Source organism: Eschrichtius robustus, chromosome 14 (assembly GCF_028021215.1).
Source record: "Eschrichtius robustus isolate mEscRob2 chromosome 14, mEscRob2.pri, whole genome shotgun sequence".
NCBI classification, from domain to species: domain Eukaryota; kingdom Metazoa; phylum Chordata; class Mammalia; order Artiodactyla; family Eschrichtiidae; genus Eschrichtius; species Eschrichtius robustus.
In genome coordinates, this window is record NC_090837.1 from 72990248 (window position 1) to 73009561 (window position 19314).

A 19314-nucleotide genomic window follows, 5' to 3' on the forward strand; every position below is an offset into this window, starting at 1 on the left:
AGGAAACAGAATCTCTTAGAATTTCTAGATGAGAACCTGACAGAGTCTCATATGAAATATCTCTGGGATGGAACCTCCTAAACCCTTGCCACTCAAAATGGAGTCCACAATGAAGCAGCATTGTAACTGCCTGGGAGCTTCTTAGTTAGAAATGCAGAACACCTCAGGCCCCACCCCAAAACTACAGAATTAGAATCTGAATTTTAGTAAGATTCCCAAAGTGACATGTATTCACTTTACAGTTTAAGAAATCTTCTCCTTAGCCATTATCATAAATCTTGGACTGTGTCAGAGAGAAGATCATTAGAGATTAGTCCTGTCTTGAGAGTACATAGAGCCCTCCATCTTGTTCCAACTTGCTTCTTACTGCTTCCAATTCTCTATGTTCACAGGAAGGCAGTAAAGCACAGTAGTGCCCAGCCTGAGTTCTATAGTCCCAAACTGTATGACCTTGGGCAAATTACCTAACCTTTCTGTGCCTCAGTTACATCTGTTAAAGATGAAAAATTACTGCATCTACTTCATGAAGTTGCTGTGACAAACGTGTTAATACTACATGTGAAGTGCCTGGATATAAGAAGTGCTCAACAAGTGTGAGCAGCTGGCTGCTATTATTGTTAACTGTTTCTCTTGCCAGTAGTAGCTTCCACATTTCTCAAATGCCTATTCAAAATACTCTAGACAACACTGACCTCTTGAGAGTAACTCATATCATTCTGCTCATTAAAATCAAGAAACACTGCAAAGTCTGGGTGCTGAAGCATCAAAGATAAATAAGACATAATATTTGCTCTCAAAGGTCTCATATGCTAGTAAGTAACAAATAGATACAACTAAAACAATATGTGGTGTTACAGTACATTATGAAAAATAAGTGTTACAGAAAAGAGGGAAATTCAATTTTGTCTTGAAAGTTCAAGGCAATTACCACAATCAGTCCAAACAAATTAGAAAACAGGGTTTGTACAGCAGTGGTTCTATTTCCACATAGAGAGACACACTTCCATCAGTAACAGTGGCTTCACTAGTAGGGTGATTCTCAACAGAAGGAAAGGTGAGTATCAACCAGAGATACATGGCAGAAACTTGTTAGTAGGGAACATAATTTTTAAAAAGAGAAAAGACAAAAGACGAACCTAGAAAGGTAAATGGGAGAATGTTATAAAGGGTTTTGAATGGTTCACTAAGGATTTATACTTTATTCCAGTAAGGGAAATTAACATAAACTGGGAAATGCAATGTGTTACAGATCTTCACAAACGTGACGAGTAATGACTACGCATCTTCTGACATTCATTTTCTGCCAGTCACTGCCCTAGGAACTTTCACATGTTGAACTCATTTATCAGATATAAAGGCATTTACTATATGCCAGGCACTGTGACAGGCTCTGAGAATATAAAAATGAGTAAGAGATGTTGGTTTCATTAAGAAGTTTGTAAATTCAAGTAGTCAAATAAATGCTTTAATAGAAAATAAGTACATGAGAGTAGTGCAGAGGGAGACAAATGATGAAATTGGGGAAATGTGAAAAGGCATCACAGAAAAGGGAAGACTTGAACTGGCCCTTAAAATATGACTCAGGTTTGCCAAGCAGAGTAAGGAGGAAGAGGATACGCAAAGATGCACAGCTATGAAAGTCTAGCTAGAGTATAGGCTGCTAAAGAAGAGTGACAGGAGATGAGATGATTCTAAAAAGTTTCGTAGATCCTTACAGAGGCCACTTCTCCAAAGTCAAGAAACAAAACTAACCTACCACATACATAAAAATACAAATAGCAACTCAGACAAAATGAGGTGGCAGAGGAACATTTTCCAGATGAAGGAACGAGATAAAACTCCAGAAGAAAAACTAAGTGAAGCAGAGATAGGCAATCTACCCGAGAAAGAGTAATGATCGTAGGATGATCAAAGAATTTGGGAGAAGAATGGATGCACAGGGTGAGAAGTTAGAAGTTTTTAACAGAGTTAGAAAATATAATGAACAACCAGAGATGAAGAATATAATAACTGAAATGAAAAATACACTAGAAGGTGCGCACAGGCCGCGGGGCTGGAGCGTCGGCCGCCATTTTGCCCTAAAAACTCTGGAGTGCCGGCTGGGAGGCCTCTGCTAGTCGCCCCCTAGGAGGAACTGAAACCAGACCAAGCGCAAAGGACCAAAAAAAGGTGAATTTCTGAAGGCAGGAATTGTGAGAAACTACTTCTCTCTTGTTCTCTGTGATGCACTGCTATGGTCTCTAGAAACTGCACAGATAATATTATCGGAGGATTAACCAAGATGGCGGAGTAGAAGGACGTGCTCTCACTCCCTCTTGCGAGAGCACCAGAATCACAACTGGCTGCTGGACAATCATTGACAGGAAGACCCTGGACTTCACCAAGGAGGATACCCCACGTCCAAGGACAGAGGAGAAGCCACAGTGAGACGGTAGGAGGTGCGCAATCAGAGTAAAATCTAATCCCATAACTGCTGGGTGGGTGACTCACAGACTGGCGAACACTTATACCACAGAAGTCCACCCGCTGGAGTGAAGGTTCTGAGCCCCACGTCAGGCTTCCCAACCTGGGTGTCCGGCAACGGGAGGAGGAATTCCTAGAGAATCAGACTTTGAAGCCTAGTGGGAATTGATTGCAGGACATCGACAGGACTGGGGGAAACAGAGACCCCACTCTTGGAGGGCACGCACAAAGTAGTGTGCGCATCGGGACCCAGGGGAAGGAGCAGTGACCCTGGGGGAGACTGAAACAGACCTACCTGCTGGTGTTGGAGGGTCTCCTGCAGAGGCGGGGGGTGGCTCTGTTTCACTGTGAGGACAAGGACTCTGGCAGCGGAGGTTCTGGGAAGTGCTCCTTGGTGTGAGCCCTCCCAGAGTCTGCCATTAACCCCACCAAAGAGCGAAGGTACGCTCCAGTGTTGGGTCGCCTCAGGCAAAACAACCAACAGGGAGGGAACCCAGCCCCACCCATCAACAGTCAAGTGGATTAAAGTTTTACTGAGCTCTGACCGCCACAGCAACAGTCAGCTCTACCCACCACCAGAGCCTCCCATCAAGCCTCTTAGATAGCCTCAACCACCAGAGGGCAGACAGCAGAAGCAAGAAAAACTACAATCCTGCAGCCTGTGGACCAAAAACCACAGTTACAGAAAGATAGACAAGATGAAAAGGCAGAGGGCTATGTACCAAATGAAGGAACCAGAAAAAACCCCAGAAAAACAACTAAATGAAGTGGAGACAGGCAACCTTCCAGAAAAAGAATTCAGAATAATGATAGTGAAGATGATCCAGGACCTCGGAATAAGAATGGCGGCAAAGATTGAGAAGATGCAAGAAATGATTAACAAAGACCTAGAAGAATTAAAGAACAAACAAACAGAGATGACCAATACAATAACTGAAATGAAAACTACACTAGAAGGAAGCAATAGCAGAATAACTGAGGCAGAAGAACGGATAAGTGACCTGGAAGACAGAATGGTGGAATTCACTGCTGCGGAACAGACTAAAGAAAAAAGAATGAAAAGAAATGAAGACAGCCTAAGAGACCTCTGGGACAACATTAAACGCAACAACATTCGCATTATAGGGGTCCCAGAAGGAGAAGAGAGAGAGAAAGGGCCCGAGAAAATATCTGAAGAGATTATAGTCGAAAACTTCCCTAACATGGGAAAGGAAATAGCCACCCAAGTCCAGGAAGCGCAGAGAGTCCCATACAGGATAAACCCAAGGAGAAACACGCCGAGACACATAGTAATCAAAGTGGCAAAAATTAAAGACAAAGAAAAATTATTGAAAGCAGCAAGGGAAAAACAACAAATAACATACAAGGGAACTCCCATAAGGTTAACAGCTGATTTCTCAGCAGAAACTCTGCAAGCCAGAAGGGAGTGGCATGATATACTTAAAGTGATGAAAGGGAAGAACCTACAACCAAGATTACTCTACCCAGCAAGGGTCTCATTTAGATTTGATGGAGAAATCAAAAGCTTCACAGACAAGCAAAAGCTAAGAGAATTCAGCACCACCAAACCAGCTCTACAACAAATGCTAAAGGAACTTCTCTAAGTGGGAAACACAAGAGAAGAAAAGGACCTACAAAAACAAACCCAAAACAATTAAGAAAATGGTCATAGGAACATACATATCGATAATTACCTTAAACGTGAGTGGATTAAATGCCCCAACCAAAAGACACAGACTGGCTGAATGGATACAAAAACAAGACCCATATATATGCTGTCTACAAGAGACCCACTTTAGACCTAGGGACACATACGGACTGAAAGTGAGGGGATGGAAAACGATATTCCATGCAAATGGAAATCAAAAGAAAGCTGGAGTAGCTATACTCATATCAGATAAAATAGACTTTAAAATAAAGAATGTTACAAGAGACAAGGAAGGACACTACATAATGATCAAGGGATCAATCCAAGAAGAAGATATAACAATTATAAATATATATGCACCCAACATAGGAGCACCTCAATACATAAGGCAACTGCTAACAGCTATAAAAGAGGAAATTGACAGTAACACAATCATAGTGGGGGACTTTAACACCTCACTTACACCAATGGACAGATCATCCAGACAGAAAATTAATAAGGAAACACAAGCTTTAAATGACACAACAGACCAGATAGATTTAATTGATATATATAGGACATTCCATCCAAAAACAGCAGATTACACGTTCTTCTCAAGTGCGCACGGAACATTCTCCAGGACAGATCACATCTTGGGTCACAAATCAAGCCTCAGTAAATTTAAGAAAATTGAAATCATATCAAGCATCTTTTCTGACCACAACGCTATGAGATTAGAAATGAATTACAGGGAAAAAAACGTAAAAAAGACAAACACATGGAGGCTAAACAATACGTTACTAAATAACCAAGAGATCACTGAAGAAATCAAAGAGGAAGTAAAAAAATACCTAGAGACAAATGACAATGAAAACACGACGACCCAAAACCTATGGGATGCAGCGAAAGCAGTTCTAAGAAGGAAGTTTATAGCTATACAGGCCTACCTAAAGAAACAAGAAAAATCTCAAGTAAACAATCTAACCTTACACCTAAAGAAACTAGAGAAAGAAGAACAAACAAAACCCAAAGTTAGCAGAAGGAAAGAAATCATAAAGATCAGAGCAGAAATAAATGAAATAGAAACAAAGAAAACAACAGCAAAGATCAATAAAACTAAAAGCTGGTTCTTTGAGAAGATAAACAAAATTGATAAGCCATTAGCCAGACTCATCAAGAAAAAGAGGGAGAGGACAGGACTCAAATCAATAATATCAGAAATGAAAAAGGAGAAGTTACAACAGACACCGCAGAAATACAAAGCATCCTAAGAGACTACTACAAGCAACTTCATGCCAATAAAATGGACAACCTGGAAGAAATGGACACATTCTTAGAAAGGTATAACCTTCCAAGACTGAACCAGGAAGAAGCAGAAAATATGAACAGACCAATCACAAGTAATGAACTTGAAACTGTGATTAAAAATCTTCCAACAAACAAAAGTCCAGGACCAGATGGCTTCACAGGTGAATTCTATCAAACATTTAGAGAAGAGCTAACACCTATCCTTCTCAAACTCTTCCAAAAGATTGCAGAGGAAGGAACACTCCCAAAATCATTCTATGAGGCCACCATCACCCTGATACCAAAACCAGACAAAGACACTACAAAAAAAGAAAATTACAGACCAATATCACTGATGAATATAGATGCAAAAATCCTCAACAAAATACTAGCAAACAGAATCCAACAACACATTAAAAGGATCATACACCACGATCAAGTGGGATTTATCCCAGGGATGCAAGGATTCTTCAATATACGCAAATCAATCAATGTGATACACCATATTAACAAATTGAAGAATAAAAACCATATGATCATCTCAATAGATGCAGAAAAAGCTTTTGACAAAATTCAACACCCATTTATGATAAAAACTCTCCAGAAAGTGGGCATACAGGGAACCTACCTCAACATGATACAGGCCATATATGACAAACCCACAGCAAACATCATTCTCAACGGTGAAAAACTGAAAGTATTTCCTCTAAGATCAGGAATGAGACAAGGATGTAGCACTCTCACCACTATTATTCAACATAGTTCTGGAAGTCCTAGCCACGGCAATCAGAGAAGAAAAAGAAATAAAAGGAATACAAATTGGAAAAGAAGAAGTAAAACTGTCACTGTTTGCAGATGACATGATACTATACATAGAGAATCCTAAAACTGCCACCAGAAAACTGCTAGAGCTAATTAATGAATTTGGTAAAGTTGCAGGATACAAAATTAATGCACAGAAATCTCTTGCATTCCTATACACTAATGATGAAAAATCTGAAAGAGAAATTATGGAAACACTCCCATTTACCATTGCAACAAAAAGAATAAAATACCTAGGAATAAACCTACCTAGGAGATAAAAGACCTATATGCAGAAAACTATAAGACACTATTGAAAGAAATTAAAGATGATACCAACAGATGGAGAGATATACCACGTTCTTGGATTGGAAGAATCAACATTGTGAAAATGACTATACTACCCAAAGCAATCTACAGATTCAATGCAATCCCTATCAAATTACCAATGGCATTTTTTACGGAGCTAGAACAAATCATCTTAAGATTTGTATGGAGACACAAAAGATCCCGAATAGCCAAAGCAGTCTTGAGGGAAAAAAACGGAGCTGGAGGAATCAGACTCCCTGACTTCAGACTATACTACAAAGCTACAGTAATCAAGACAATATGGTACTGGCACCAAAACAGAAACATAGATCAATGGAACAAGATAGAAAGCCCAGAGATAAACCCACGCACCTATGGTCAACTAATCTATGACAAAGGAGGCAAAGGTATACAATGGAGAAAAGACAGTCTCTTCAATAAGTGGTGCTGGGAAAACTGGACAGCTACACGGAAAAGAATGAAATTAGAATACTCCTTAACACCATACACAAAAATAAACTCAAAATGGATTAGAGACCTAAATGTAAGACTGGACACTATAAAACTCTTAGAGGAAAACATAGGAAGAACACTCTTTGACATAAATCACAGCAAGATCTTTTTTGATCCACCTCCTAGAGAAATGGAAATAAAAACAAAAATAAACAAATGGGACCTAATGAAACTTCAAAGCTTTTGCACAGCGAAGGAAACCATAAACAAGAGAGAAAATATTTGCAAACGAATCAACGGACAAAGGATTAATCTCCAAAATATATAAACAGCTCATTCAGCTCAATATTAAAGAAACAAACACCCCAATCCAAAAATGGGCACAAGACCTAAATAGACATTTCTCCAAAGAAGACATACAGACGGCCACGAAGCACATGAAAAGATGCTCAACATCACTAATTATTAGAGAAATGCAAATCAAAACTACAATGAGGTATCACCTCACACCAGTTAGAATGGGCATCATCAGAAAATCTACAAACAACAAATGCTGGAGAGGGTGTGGAGAAAAGGGAACCCTCTTGCACTGTTGGTGGGAATGTAAATTGATACAGCCACTATGGAGAACAATATGGAGGTTCCTTAAAAAACTAAAAATAGAATTACCATATGACCCAGCAATCCCACTACTGGGCATATACCCAGAGAAAACCACAATTCAAAAAGACACATGCACCCGAATGTTCATTGCAGCACTATTTACAATAGCCAGGTCATGGAAGCAACCTAAATGCCCATAGAGAGATGAATGGATAAAGAAGTTGTGGTACATATATACAATGGAATATTACTCAGCCATAAAAAGGAACGAAATTGAGTCATTTGTTGAGACGTGGATGGATCCAGAGATTGTCATACAGAGTGAAGGAAGTCAGAAAGAGAAAAACAAATACCGTATATTAACGCATGTATGTGGAACCTAGAAAAATGGTACAGATGAGCCAGTTTGCAGGGCAGAAGTTGAGACACAGATGTAGAGAACAGACATATGGACACCAAGGGGGGAAAACTGCGGTGGGGTGGGGATGGTGGTGTGCTGAATTGGGTGATTGGGATTGACATGTATACACTGATGTGTATAAAATTGATGACTAATAAGAACCTGCAGTATAAAAAAACAAACAAACAAAATAACTAATACTAAACTTTCATTGGGTTATTTGTATGGAAATATGTTAATATAAATGTTTCAGACATTACATGAAATTTCTAAAAATCTTATATGTTCTGGTATAATGTTATAAGTCATAATCCTAGTTATTACTTTAAAATGTATATCTCAGAAATAACTAATTTTCTTGTCAACTGCATTATTATGAACTTTCATCAAATCTTTAACCGTGGTCATTTTTAAGTCATTTGTCATTTACAGACAGTTCTGGGTGTACTCTGATGCTTTTGCAAATATGTTCCTATAAAAGGGTTTCATCTTCAAGAAACTCATGGAAAAGACTCTGACAAGTACAGGTTTCTGGTAACTGACTGTACTGCTGGAACTGAATGAATAAGCATTTTCAGAACTCTAATGAAAAACTGATGAACTCATAAAAGTGCTAACAAAAGATCAAGATAAAAAAAAATTAATTACATGGGACTGAGTGAACTGATGAGGCTGAGTATAATTTTTGTGACTTTCTGTTTGAATTTAAAAAAAAAAAAAAATCCCACAAGGACTCAGAGGCAAAGAATATACAAATCAATTTTCACTGCAAAGTAAAGGAGCTGTTACAGTGGAGGATTACTGGACTGAATGTCAATATTATGACATAGTATGAGTGTGTTTCATGTTTGGTAATTGCAATCATTGTTGCTTTTGTTGTGGTCATCCATGTACAATGCTTGGTGTCAGTCTATTTATCTCTTGTAAAAATAAAATACAGTGTGTGTGTGTGTGTGTGGGAAAAAAAAAAGATGAGTAGAGTAGGATGTTGAAGAGAACTGTCAAGCAATGGAATATGGACTTCATAAGGTTTTTAAGCACAAGAAAGAAAAAACTGAATGGGCTTTAGAAAGATCACTTGGTCAGCTGGGAGAGTTAGGAGGTCATTACAATTGTATAGGCAAAAGATGAGGGCTTGAAAGTTATTTAAACATAAATATCACTGAATGATATTCAGGGATAAAAACTGATAGGACTCAATGACTGACTAGATACAGGAAGGTAGGATAAGGGGACCTAGGATGGTACCCAGGTTTCGGAATGGTGCAACTGGATAGATGGTGATGCTACTCACCAGGATAAGCAGAGGTAGAGCCAGTTATGGCATTCAACCCCCAACCACTGAGTGAGGTGGTGATTACTTTTCCAATTTTACACACTGGGTAAATAAGATTCAATAGGCTTTAGGAACTTACCTAGGGGCATACAGACTTAAGTGATTGAGCCAGAATTCACATTCCAATTGACACTACTCTAAAGACCATGCTAACTCCCTCAAAGGTAGAGTTAATTCAAGTTTTAAATCTTGCAAGAGACATAAAAGAAGGATCAACACAGTGTAGCAAACTGAGGGGATGTGGTAGATGAAGTATGGGATAATACAAAGAGGCCTCTGTCCAAGGCAGATCCCATGCCATTAATGAAATAGACAACAGACTGAAATGTATACTAAGCAAAAATCTCTTTGAAGCCAGTTAATAAAAAAAAAAAGCACATTCACGGATACTATCACAGAGCAGTGAGAAGAGAATCACACACTGATTTCGGGAACATGCAAGAGATGTCAGTGTAAGAAACTGAGAGAGCATGATTACAGAGGCAATGGTAGCCAATGGAAGGAGCGGTGCTATAGCCAAGAACAGAGCTGAACTCACTGATCAATCGTTATAAGATGCAATAGGAAAAAAAAAAAAAAAAAAAAAAAAAACCCAAACCTGAATGTATTCACGCCTCTGGTTTAGACCTTATCACCATTACAGGAAAAGGGAAGGAGCTGGATGCACAGCAGTAGTTTTCAAATTTGCACACTGGAAACCCCTGGGGAGCTTTAAAAACTACTGCTGTTTGGGTTCCGTCCTCAGAGATTCTAATTTAATTGGTATGAATGAAATCTGGGTATTTGGAGTCTTAAAGCCTCCCCAGTTGATTCGAATATGCAGCAAAATTAGAGAACCATAGGGATAGAAGTCAAATGATACCACAAGAAGCACAATTATCCAAATCCAGAATGTGTAATATGCTAACAGAGTCAAATGAACCACTTTTTTCCAGAGAAAGTGGTAGGAAGTACTGTAAGAGCAGAACCAGAGCTCCTTGGAGAAGTTATCTTTCCAGAACTGGGGCAGAGAAAATAAAAGATGAGCCTGGAGCAGTAAAGTAGTCCTCAGAAATGGGTGGAGACATATCAAAAGGGCATAGGAGCCAACCTGAAAGAATGGCCAATAGCCAAAGGTGGAACAGTTTGAGCAACAGTATGAATTATATAGCACTGGATTATAACCCAGAGTACCCCAGGGCCCACACAGATACAAGAAAGTAATTGAATAAATAAATGGGGGGCACGGGACAGCTCTTCCTTACAAAAGAATAACTCCAATGTGAAAAAGAATAATAACAACAGAAAAATCACATCACTGGAGCACAAGAGTGTTTATGATGAAGTAATTACTGAAGGCAAGATCCATGAGTGAACGCTAAATTGGTGGGAAAAACGTGAAGATAAACAGAATATGTGCCTAGTCTCAAAATATCTCCCCCAAGATATTTATTAATAACAAAGGGAAAAAAACCAGCAACTTTACAGTGTAGAAGTCTGGTGCACAGTACCTTACCCAAGTGATCAAAATTAACATCACCAAATATAAGATGTATCAATATTATGCAGCACTGTTATGATACACTGAGAAGGGCAGAGAACTTGAGGTACTCTTGCTAAAAATGCATAATCTCAATCTAATCATGACAAAACATCAGACAAACCCAAACTGAGGAACGTTCTACAAAATACCTGATCAGTACTCCATAAAAATATCAAAAGTTAAGAAAGAGAAGAAAACACTAAGAAACCATCACAGACTGAAAGAGACTAATGACACAACTATTAAATGTGATTTGGGATCTTGGATTGGATCAAGGAACAGAAATTAATTAGCAGAAAATCTGATGAAACCTGAATAAAGACTGTAGTTTAGTTAATAGTATTACACCAAGGTTAATTTCTTGGTTTTGATAATTGCACTTATAATTATGCAACATGGTAATATTAAAGGAACTGGCTGAAGAGTATTATCTACTACATTCACATCTTTTCTATAAACCTAAGATTACTTCAAAGTAAAAAGTTTTTTTTAAATCTTGGGAGACATAAAAGTCAAAATAATACATGTCTGAATACTGAAGAACAACTGAGAAAATCTGAATATAGGGTAGACACTGTTTTACATTAAAGAATTATTAATTTTTTAGTGTGATTACGTTAAAAATTAGAGATGTATCTTGAGGTATTTCGGGGTGAAATTATATGATGTCTGCAATTTCCTTTAAAATATTTCAGGAAAAAAAGTTGGAGTGGTCACATACAGATTCCAAAATGTTGATAATTATTAAACCTAGGTAATGAGTACCAAACTGCTACTTCCGCTTCTTAGGAAGAAGGAGATTTTTTATTATTTGATTACCCAACTCTGAAAAGGTTGGAGTTTGCATGCACATGCGTATGTGTGTTTTGTCTTCTTTGCTGGTAGGATCACAAGTAGCCTTACTTTTATGGTTAATTTTTTTTTAAATTTTTATTGTGGTTAAATATTCGTAAGATAAAATTGATCATGTTAACCATCTTAAAGTGTATAGTTCTATGGCTTTAAGTACATTCACATTATATCATCACCACCATCCATCTCCAGAACATAATTAAAATTTTTAATTGAAAATAATTATTTAAATTTTAGTCATTCATTTTTTTTGACTAGTTAATACATTCACATAGTTCAAACGTCAAAAGATACAAAAAAGGATATAAAGTGAAGAGACTCCCCCAATTCCGACCCCGGCCACCTGATTCCCTCCTCCAGAGGCAGCTTATCGTATTTGTCCAGACATATTTTATGCACTTACGCAAATTACACACACACACCTTTTTAAGGCAAATGGTACATATTATCACAATTCCATGCTGAGTAAATAATCTCCTTCCTTCAAAGGCCCACCCAACACCCTAAAGAAGCTTTCCCAGACCACCAACGTTAATAGTAATCTTCTCCTATAAATCAGCTCTTATTTGTCATTACTGAATTGGCTCTTTTCATACTGGCTCTCGCAATGCCAACAATCATTTTATGTATATGAGCTAGTTCACTAACGAGACTGCAAGCAACTTGTAGAAAAGAGGCATGTCATATAATACAGTGTTTTGTACCTAATAAACACTTAGTAAATGTTCTCAAGCAAGGAATCATCAATGAATAACAAACAGAACTTTATAATAATGATATGGCTTGGATATAAAATACAATTTTTCATTTATCCTATTAATTTTTTAGTTGGTTTATTACTATCCCCAACATTGAAAGTACTTCCAATTTATAAAAACTGCCTGCAATGTCTTGCCCCTGGTGGACATGAACTGCATCAAGCTACATTCATTTTACTTCTTTGATAATTTCCTCGTCTAAATTTTCTCTACTTTTCCTAAAACCCCTATTATTTGGATATTTGGATATTGGGTCTTTTGGACTAATCCTTAGTACTGTCTTTTTTTTTTTTCTTTTAATCTTATTTTTCAACACTTTGTCTTTTTCCCTTTTGTGGGAGAGAGCCAGACTATCTAAGCACTACTTTTTGGGAGCTCAAATTTTACCAGGTCAAGTTATAAAATCATTCTGAGACTGTGTTGAGAGCGGTGATGTGATTGACGAAAGAATCGAAAGCTGTGTGTGTCCCATACTCTTCTACATAACAACAGTGCATCTTCAAGATGTCAGGAGGTTTAAAAGAGAGAGAGGCCCATAAATTTGGATCCACCATCCTGGGAGATTGACAATACACATTAACATATTAAAGACTCTGAAAAGTCTGGCTTTAAGAACTTATGTAGCTACGTTGAATACAGAATTTCCAAAGCTTAACTGCAGAATCTTTACTTTTTAAAAACTCCTATTAACATCTCAGAGAAGGTGAGTGTCTAACGAAGAGCTGAAAGGATGCAAAAAACCTCTAATTTGCTCAACTCTTTGTTCTAACTTTTAACTCTACAATCCCAGAAAATCATTTAACCTCCAGGAGTCTCAGTTTTCTTATGCTAAATCTTTCTGAAGTCTTATAAATAATAATTATTAACACCAAGGATGACTATATTTTTAACTGGGAAAGTATATATTACAGATTTCCTTTTCTTTCCTCCTATCTCTCTTAGTTCATTTGCTCTTTATAAATGTGTTTAAGTTTACCCTATTTTTGAAATGGAAAAGCTAAGAGTATTTTTCATAATTGTTTTCAGATTTCTGCTAATTTTTTGGTCTAGGTGACCATATAGCTCAGAAAGGTCCCAGTTTATGTTCTTATCCCAGAAAAAATTATTAATAATATCCACTTTCACTCTAAAAATGCCTCTGTTTGGATGATGAAGTTTATGGTCACTCTATCTTTGTTCTGTTATCACAAATTCTTTATGTTGCTATATTTAGAATAAAAGTTTCATTAAAAAAAAGTTACTGCCAAATGTGACAAAAAGTAATTCAAAGGGGTTTTATTCAAAAGTTAAAATTTTTTTCTAACAGAGTATTTATTAAATATTTGGCTAACCTTAGTCAAAATATACTATGCTTACTTAAGGAGAAATGGCCCAACTGTTATGGACTGAACTGTGTTCCCCCAAAATTCATATGCTGAAGCCCTAACCCCCAATGTGACTGTCTGTGGAGTTGGGGACTTTAAAGAGGTCATTAAGATCAAATGAGGTCATAAGGGTGGGGCCTTAATCCACTAGGACTGGTGTCCTTATAAGAAGAAGAAGAGACACCAGGAATACACAGGCACACAGAGGAAAGGCCATGTGAGAACACACAGCAAGAAGGCAGCCATCTGCAAGCCAAGGAGGGAGGCCTCAGAAGAAACCAAATCTGTCAACACCTTAGTCTTGGACTTCAAGCCTCCTGAAATGTGAGAAGACAAATTTCTGTTGTTTAAGCCACCCAGTCTGTGGTACTTTGTTACGGCAGGCCTAGCAGACTAATACACCAACATCCTTGAGAATATATTCCAAACTCCTCTTACCTGGATATGCATATCTCTCTAACTTGTTGAGGTGTCAGAGCAAAAATAAAAAACTTCTCTTGAAACCGTTGAATACTGCTTTGAACTGGGGAAGAAAAAAAAAGAAAGATAATATTCCAATAACAAATCCAATAACAGAAGAACCTGAAATAACCAGGCACTTCTGATAGAGTCTGCCCAATTCTGAAACTTTTATGGTTAAAATACACCAATCTGAAGTACTAAGCTACATTCATCTTGGACTCATGAAAGTAAAGTCACTCTAAAGCAGGTTCAATGTTAAACATTTACCATTCTTTATTCTAACATACTAATTTTAATCAAAATATAACACAACCTTCAAAATTACATTTCATCCTTGACTACAGTATCATCTAATGAAAGTCTGAGGAAGTCAAAAACACCACCCAGGAGAATTCTATCCAAGATTCAGGTCTCTTTTGTTCTTGTTTGTTTTGTTTCTTTTGTTGTTGTGTTTTGTTTTCAATACTTTATATTCAATTACGCAGAGCATTCATATAAGAGAAAATTTAAAATTTTAAAACTTCTAAGTTGGGAGACTTATTAAGACACAAAATAAATATCAGCATACAGATGATTAGTTAGTTAAAAAAGATTATCTAATGAAGTCATCCTTCAGAAGTGTATTATTAAAAACTGAAGTGTATTTTCTTCTCAAAGAACTTTAAGAGATTCAATGATGTTCTAGTATTCATGAAAACAATGAATGCTTTCAATGAACACTTGACTGAATATGCATCTATATTCCAATAATCAATTGTTTACAATTATCATTAAACACTGCTTTATGAGAACATTTTAAAATGATAATCCTCCTATACACACAGCAAAACTTTTCTAATTTTATGAGCTTTAAACAGAATATAGAAAACCTGAATCACCTGAAAGAATTTTATCTATACAGAAACAACCACTATATTAATAATCATCAGTGATGTTTAATACCAAAATACTTTTCTCCCTATACAACAGTTGCAAAGATCATTTGGAGAGGGCAGAGTACTGAGGTTTCAAGCTTCTTGTAAAACAGTGGCTTTAATTCAGAATTATGAAAGAGGAGAATTGTTACCAATTGTTCAATCACAGAAATCATTCATTTCCTTTATCTCAGTTCTCCATCTTCATCCCCTATATCCAGTTAGTCATTAAGTCCTGTTTTGTTTTGTTTTTTAATTTTCTTATTGGCTGCCTCCTCTCTATTTTCACTACCACCATCCTACTCAAAACCTATTATTACTTTGTACAAATGAAGGAGCAACCCTGCCTCTCTGCCAGTCCCTCATCAGAACACAAGTGCAGAGCTAGTGACCCTTAGCACCACTTTTTCATCACCATTCCTCTGCTGAAAAATGCTAAGCAGAACTTATCTGTGAATGAACCACGTCTAAACTCCTTTATCTATGAGAACCTCGATAACAATGGCCTCAACTCTTTCCTAACAAATCTACATTTCCAGTGTCTCCCCAAGTCCTGCTCTATTCACTGTCAGGTCTCACAACTGTGCCATTTTTATTTCTACTCCTGTGACTGCTCACATTTCTCACCTTTCCTGATGCCTACTCTCCAATACACTCCATCAGTTCAAAGCAGGCATATTCATCCTTCAAAGCTCCCTCAAGTGTCACTCCTACTCCAAAAAGTCTTGATTAACTTCTTCATTCATTAGGCCAACACAATATTTGAGCTTTATGTTCACAAGTTATAGGGCTTCGTCATACAAGCATATAACTGCTTGCTACTTTTCTCTCATGTTAATATTCTCTCTCCAACTAAACAGCAAAATTCCTAAAGCCCACTCCATACTTCTGACTTCTCCACAATTATGCTACATGACCATATCCATATTAAATCCTCATTATATACTTGTTAACTGAGTTAACAGAAATGAATTTATCCAAATTCTTTAGAAGTGAGATTGTATTTTAATGGATTTCCATTAATGTGCATATCACTTTAAACCTGTTTAACTGCACCCAGAGGCTTAATGAGTATTTCCTAATATTCAGAAATTTAAGAATAAGAAAAGATGTTGAAAAAAAAAAAAAAAGAAAAGATGTTGATGCTCATTAATTTGTCACCTATCAGATTACAAAGATGAAAAGACCAACAATACAATGCTGATGAGGTGTAGGGAAAATAATACATTCATGCATTATTGGGAGTATAAATTGCTGCGATGCTTCTGAAGCAAGCAAAATTTCTCTACAAAAGTTGAATATCAAAATATTAAATAATCATACTCCTTGACCCAAAATATCCACATCTAGGCATTTACACTTCATGAATATGCAACGCAAGTATTCAGAAACACATATGCAAAAATGCTCACAGCAGCAATGTTTCTAAGACTGCAAGAATAGTGCCCAAGACATGTTATACACTAAAATACTTCTGAATAAATAATAAAAACTGAAAACAACTGAAAATGTACATCAACAGAATACTGGTTCAGTTATGGTACATCTACAAGATAACAGACCTACTATAATCTACAGATGTACAATATATTTCTAAGAAATACAGTTAAGAAAGATTGTCAAGGCGCAGAACTCCAGAGGGCACTTTTCACAGTGGTACAAGTAGAATAATGCCTTCTACCTCTACCAGAAAAGTGGCACAGTGGCTCTGTGGTTAGAAGAGCCTTGTTTAATGAAGGGGAAGAGAAAAAAGATGACATAACACGCAGAGAAACAGTTAATTATTGATATGACTCAAGCTGAGTAATAAATGAGGTTATGAGGGACTTTCCCTTTTTGTTATACTTCTATGTTTGAATTTTCAATTACTAGCATAAATTACTTTTGTAATCTGAAAAGCACAATGAAGAAATTTTAAGGAATCAAAGACTCATAATGCTTTGAAGGTATTTCACAAAATACCAAACAGCTAGACATATCAACATGTAGATGTTTATAAACAGAGTGAACAAAAAGAGCTAGTCACAGAAGAATATATACACAGTATACCATCATATAAATTTCAAAAGCAAGCCAATTAAACATTACATTTTTTTATACATATATGGTAAAACAAGCAAAAGAGAGAAACACAAAATCCAGAATAGTGATTTAACTCAAAAAGGAAAAGGCAAGGAAATGGCTTCAAAGATACTGGCAATGTTCCTTTCTTAAAAACTGTAGGGCTTCCCTGGTGGCGCAGTGGTTGAGTATCTGCCTGCCAATGCAGGGGACACGGGTTCGAGCCCTGGTCTGGGAAGATTCCACATGCCGCGGAGCAACTAGGCCCGTGAGCCACAACTACTGAGCCTGCGCATCTGGAGCCTGTGCTCCGCAACAGGAGAGGCCACAACAGTGAGAGGCCCGCGCACCACAATGAAGAGTGGCCCCCACTTGCCGCAACTAGAGAAAGCCCTCGCACAGAAACGAAGACCCAACACAGCCAAAAATAAATAAATTAAAAACAAAAAACAAAAAACAAAAAAACTGTACAGTAGTTTCACAGGTGTTCATTCATGGATATTCTTTATAACAATGTTTTTTATGTATTCTTTTGTACAGACTGAATATGGACAAATTTTTTAAAGACAAAGGATTTCATCACCAAAAGAAATTATCTTAAAAAAAGAAGAAAGAAAACAGAAAATTGAAAAAAAAGACAAAAATACTGCCTATGAGAGCAAATTAGAATAGCTATTTAAGGGAAGAGAAGAGAGATTTTGTTAGCCTGTTTTCAGATTAGGGGATTATGCATCTGTTACAGTAAAACCTCAGCTATAGAGAACCTCACTTAGTATTATTGTGTACACTCATGCTTTCTAGATGCCACAGTTTGTCATTTTAAATGCTAAAATAATTTTATTTAAACAATTTTAATAAAACCAAACTGCAAAACTATGTAATAATGTATCTTCTTAAATAGAATATACTCGTCGTGGTTGTTTGGGGGTTTTATTTGGCATCAATACATGCACCTTGCTGTAACAGCGATTCCCTCAATACTAAAGGACTATTGGTTTCAATATTCCCAAGAGGTTTTGGAACGACAGTTTTTGACTTTTTGTTTGTTTTTTTCTACCAGAGCTCTTCCAATCTTTCCCATGTTGTTAATTAATTTCTGCTCAACACTATGCTGATGGCTTAGAAATCATCTAATCAACTATATATTAAATCGAGAATACATAGACCGGCCCACGGATGTCAAGAATATGTGCTTTGAAATACGGATTTGGTATCTCTTTCAATTCCTGAGGCTAATTCTCAGTTCCCAAATGTAAATAGGTTTCTCCATAACAGTGTTCCAAATAAATGGATTTACCCCAAATTTTTATTTTTACAAGTATTTTCAACATTATATAACCAAATCGTTAAAACTTAAGGCAATTTCTAAATGTCACTGCATTGCTTTAGACATCATGATACTAAAAATTTTCATATGAAGATCGTTACTGGAAATGATTAAATTTTTCCACTTTTATTTGGCAGACTACATGATATTATGCCGATTTTTTAACTTTCTACTTCAAAGTCTAAAACAGCCTTTTTTAGATCACTGTTTTATCAATCTGAAATAATAAGACTATATACATTAAGAAAATTCTTTTTTCTTTTTCTTTTTAGGGAAGGCAGGATAAGGAAATGTTTAAGCCTTGTTTTAAAACAAAAATCTGTTTATAAAGTTTATAAAAACAGTGATAGGCAGAACTCCTGAAAAATACATGAGTCAACAATTTTTTAGCTCAGGAGCAAAAAGTTATTTTATAAGCTCTGAGGTTTCATGTATTTCTTACATTCTAATGCAAGCTATGAGCAAAAGGCAGGTTTTCTTCTTACCCACTCTTCAACAAAAAATGTCTCTGGCATTATTTTATCTAAGCCACATGAGATACAAAAATTTTATTTTAGTAAATTTATAAAAAGCCTATTACCTTCAATTGAGGTTAATGAAAGAGAAACTCTATGAAGAATACAGAAAAGTAAGAAAATTCTTATTTCTGTTTTTGAACAAAGGAAAGTATGGAAAGCAAGGCACAAAGCCTCTTCAGAGCTCGCTGCTTGGCACACCGCTGACGCTAGGAGCAGAGAAGACATGCTGCTGCATCTTCTCTCCATCTCCAGTCGTC

At 36.7% G+C, this 19314-nt stretch overlaps 1 protein-coding gene across 5 annotated transcripts in view; it reads right to left on the reverse strand.

Moving 5' to 3' along the window:
- The window catches only part of PIAS2 (protein inhibitor of activated STAT 2), a 90207-nt gene that overhangs the window by 43623 nt on the left and 27270 nt on the right, over window positions 1-19314 (reverse strand). For all 5 annotated transcript variants that reach the window (XM_068562370.1, XM_068562369.1, XM_068562372.1 and 2 more), the window contains exon 3: window positions 14214-14298. In XM_068562370.1, the coding sequence (XP_068418471.1) occupies window positions 14214-14298 (85 nt within the window). The remainder of the gene's footprint in view (window positions 1-14213; window positions 14299-19314) is intronic.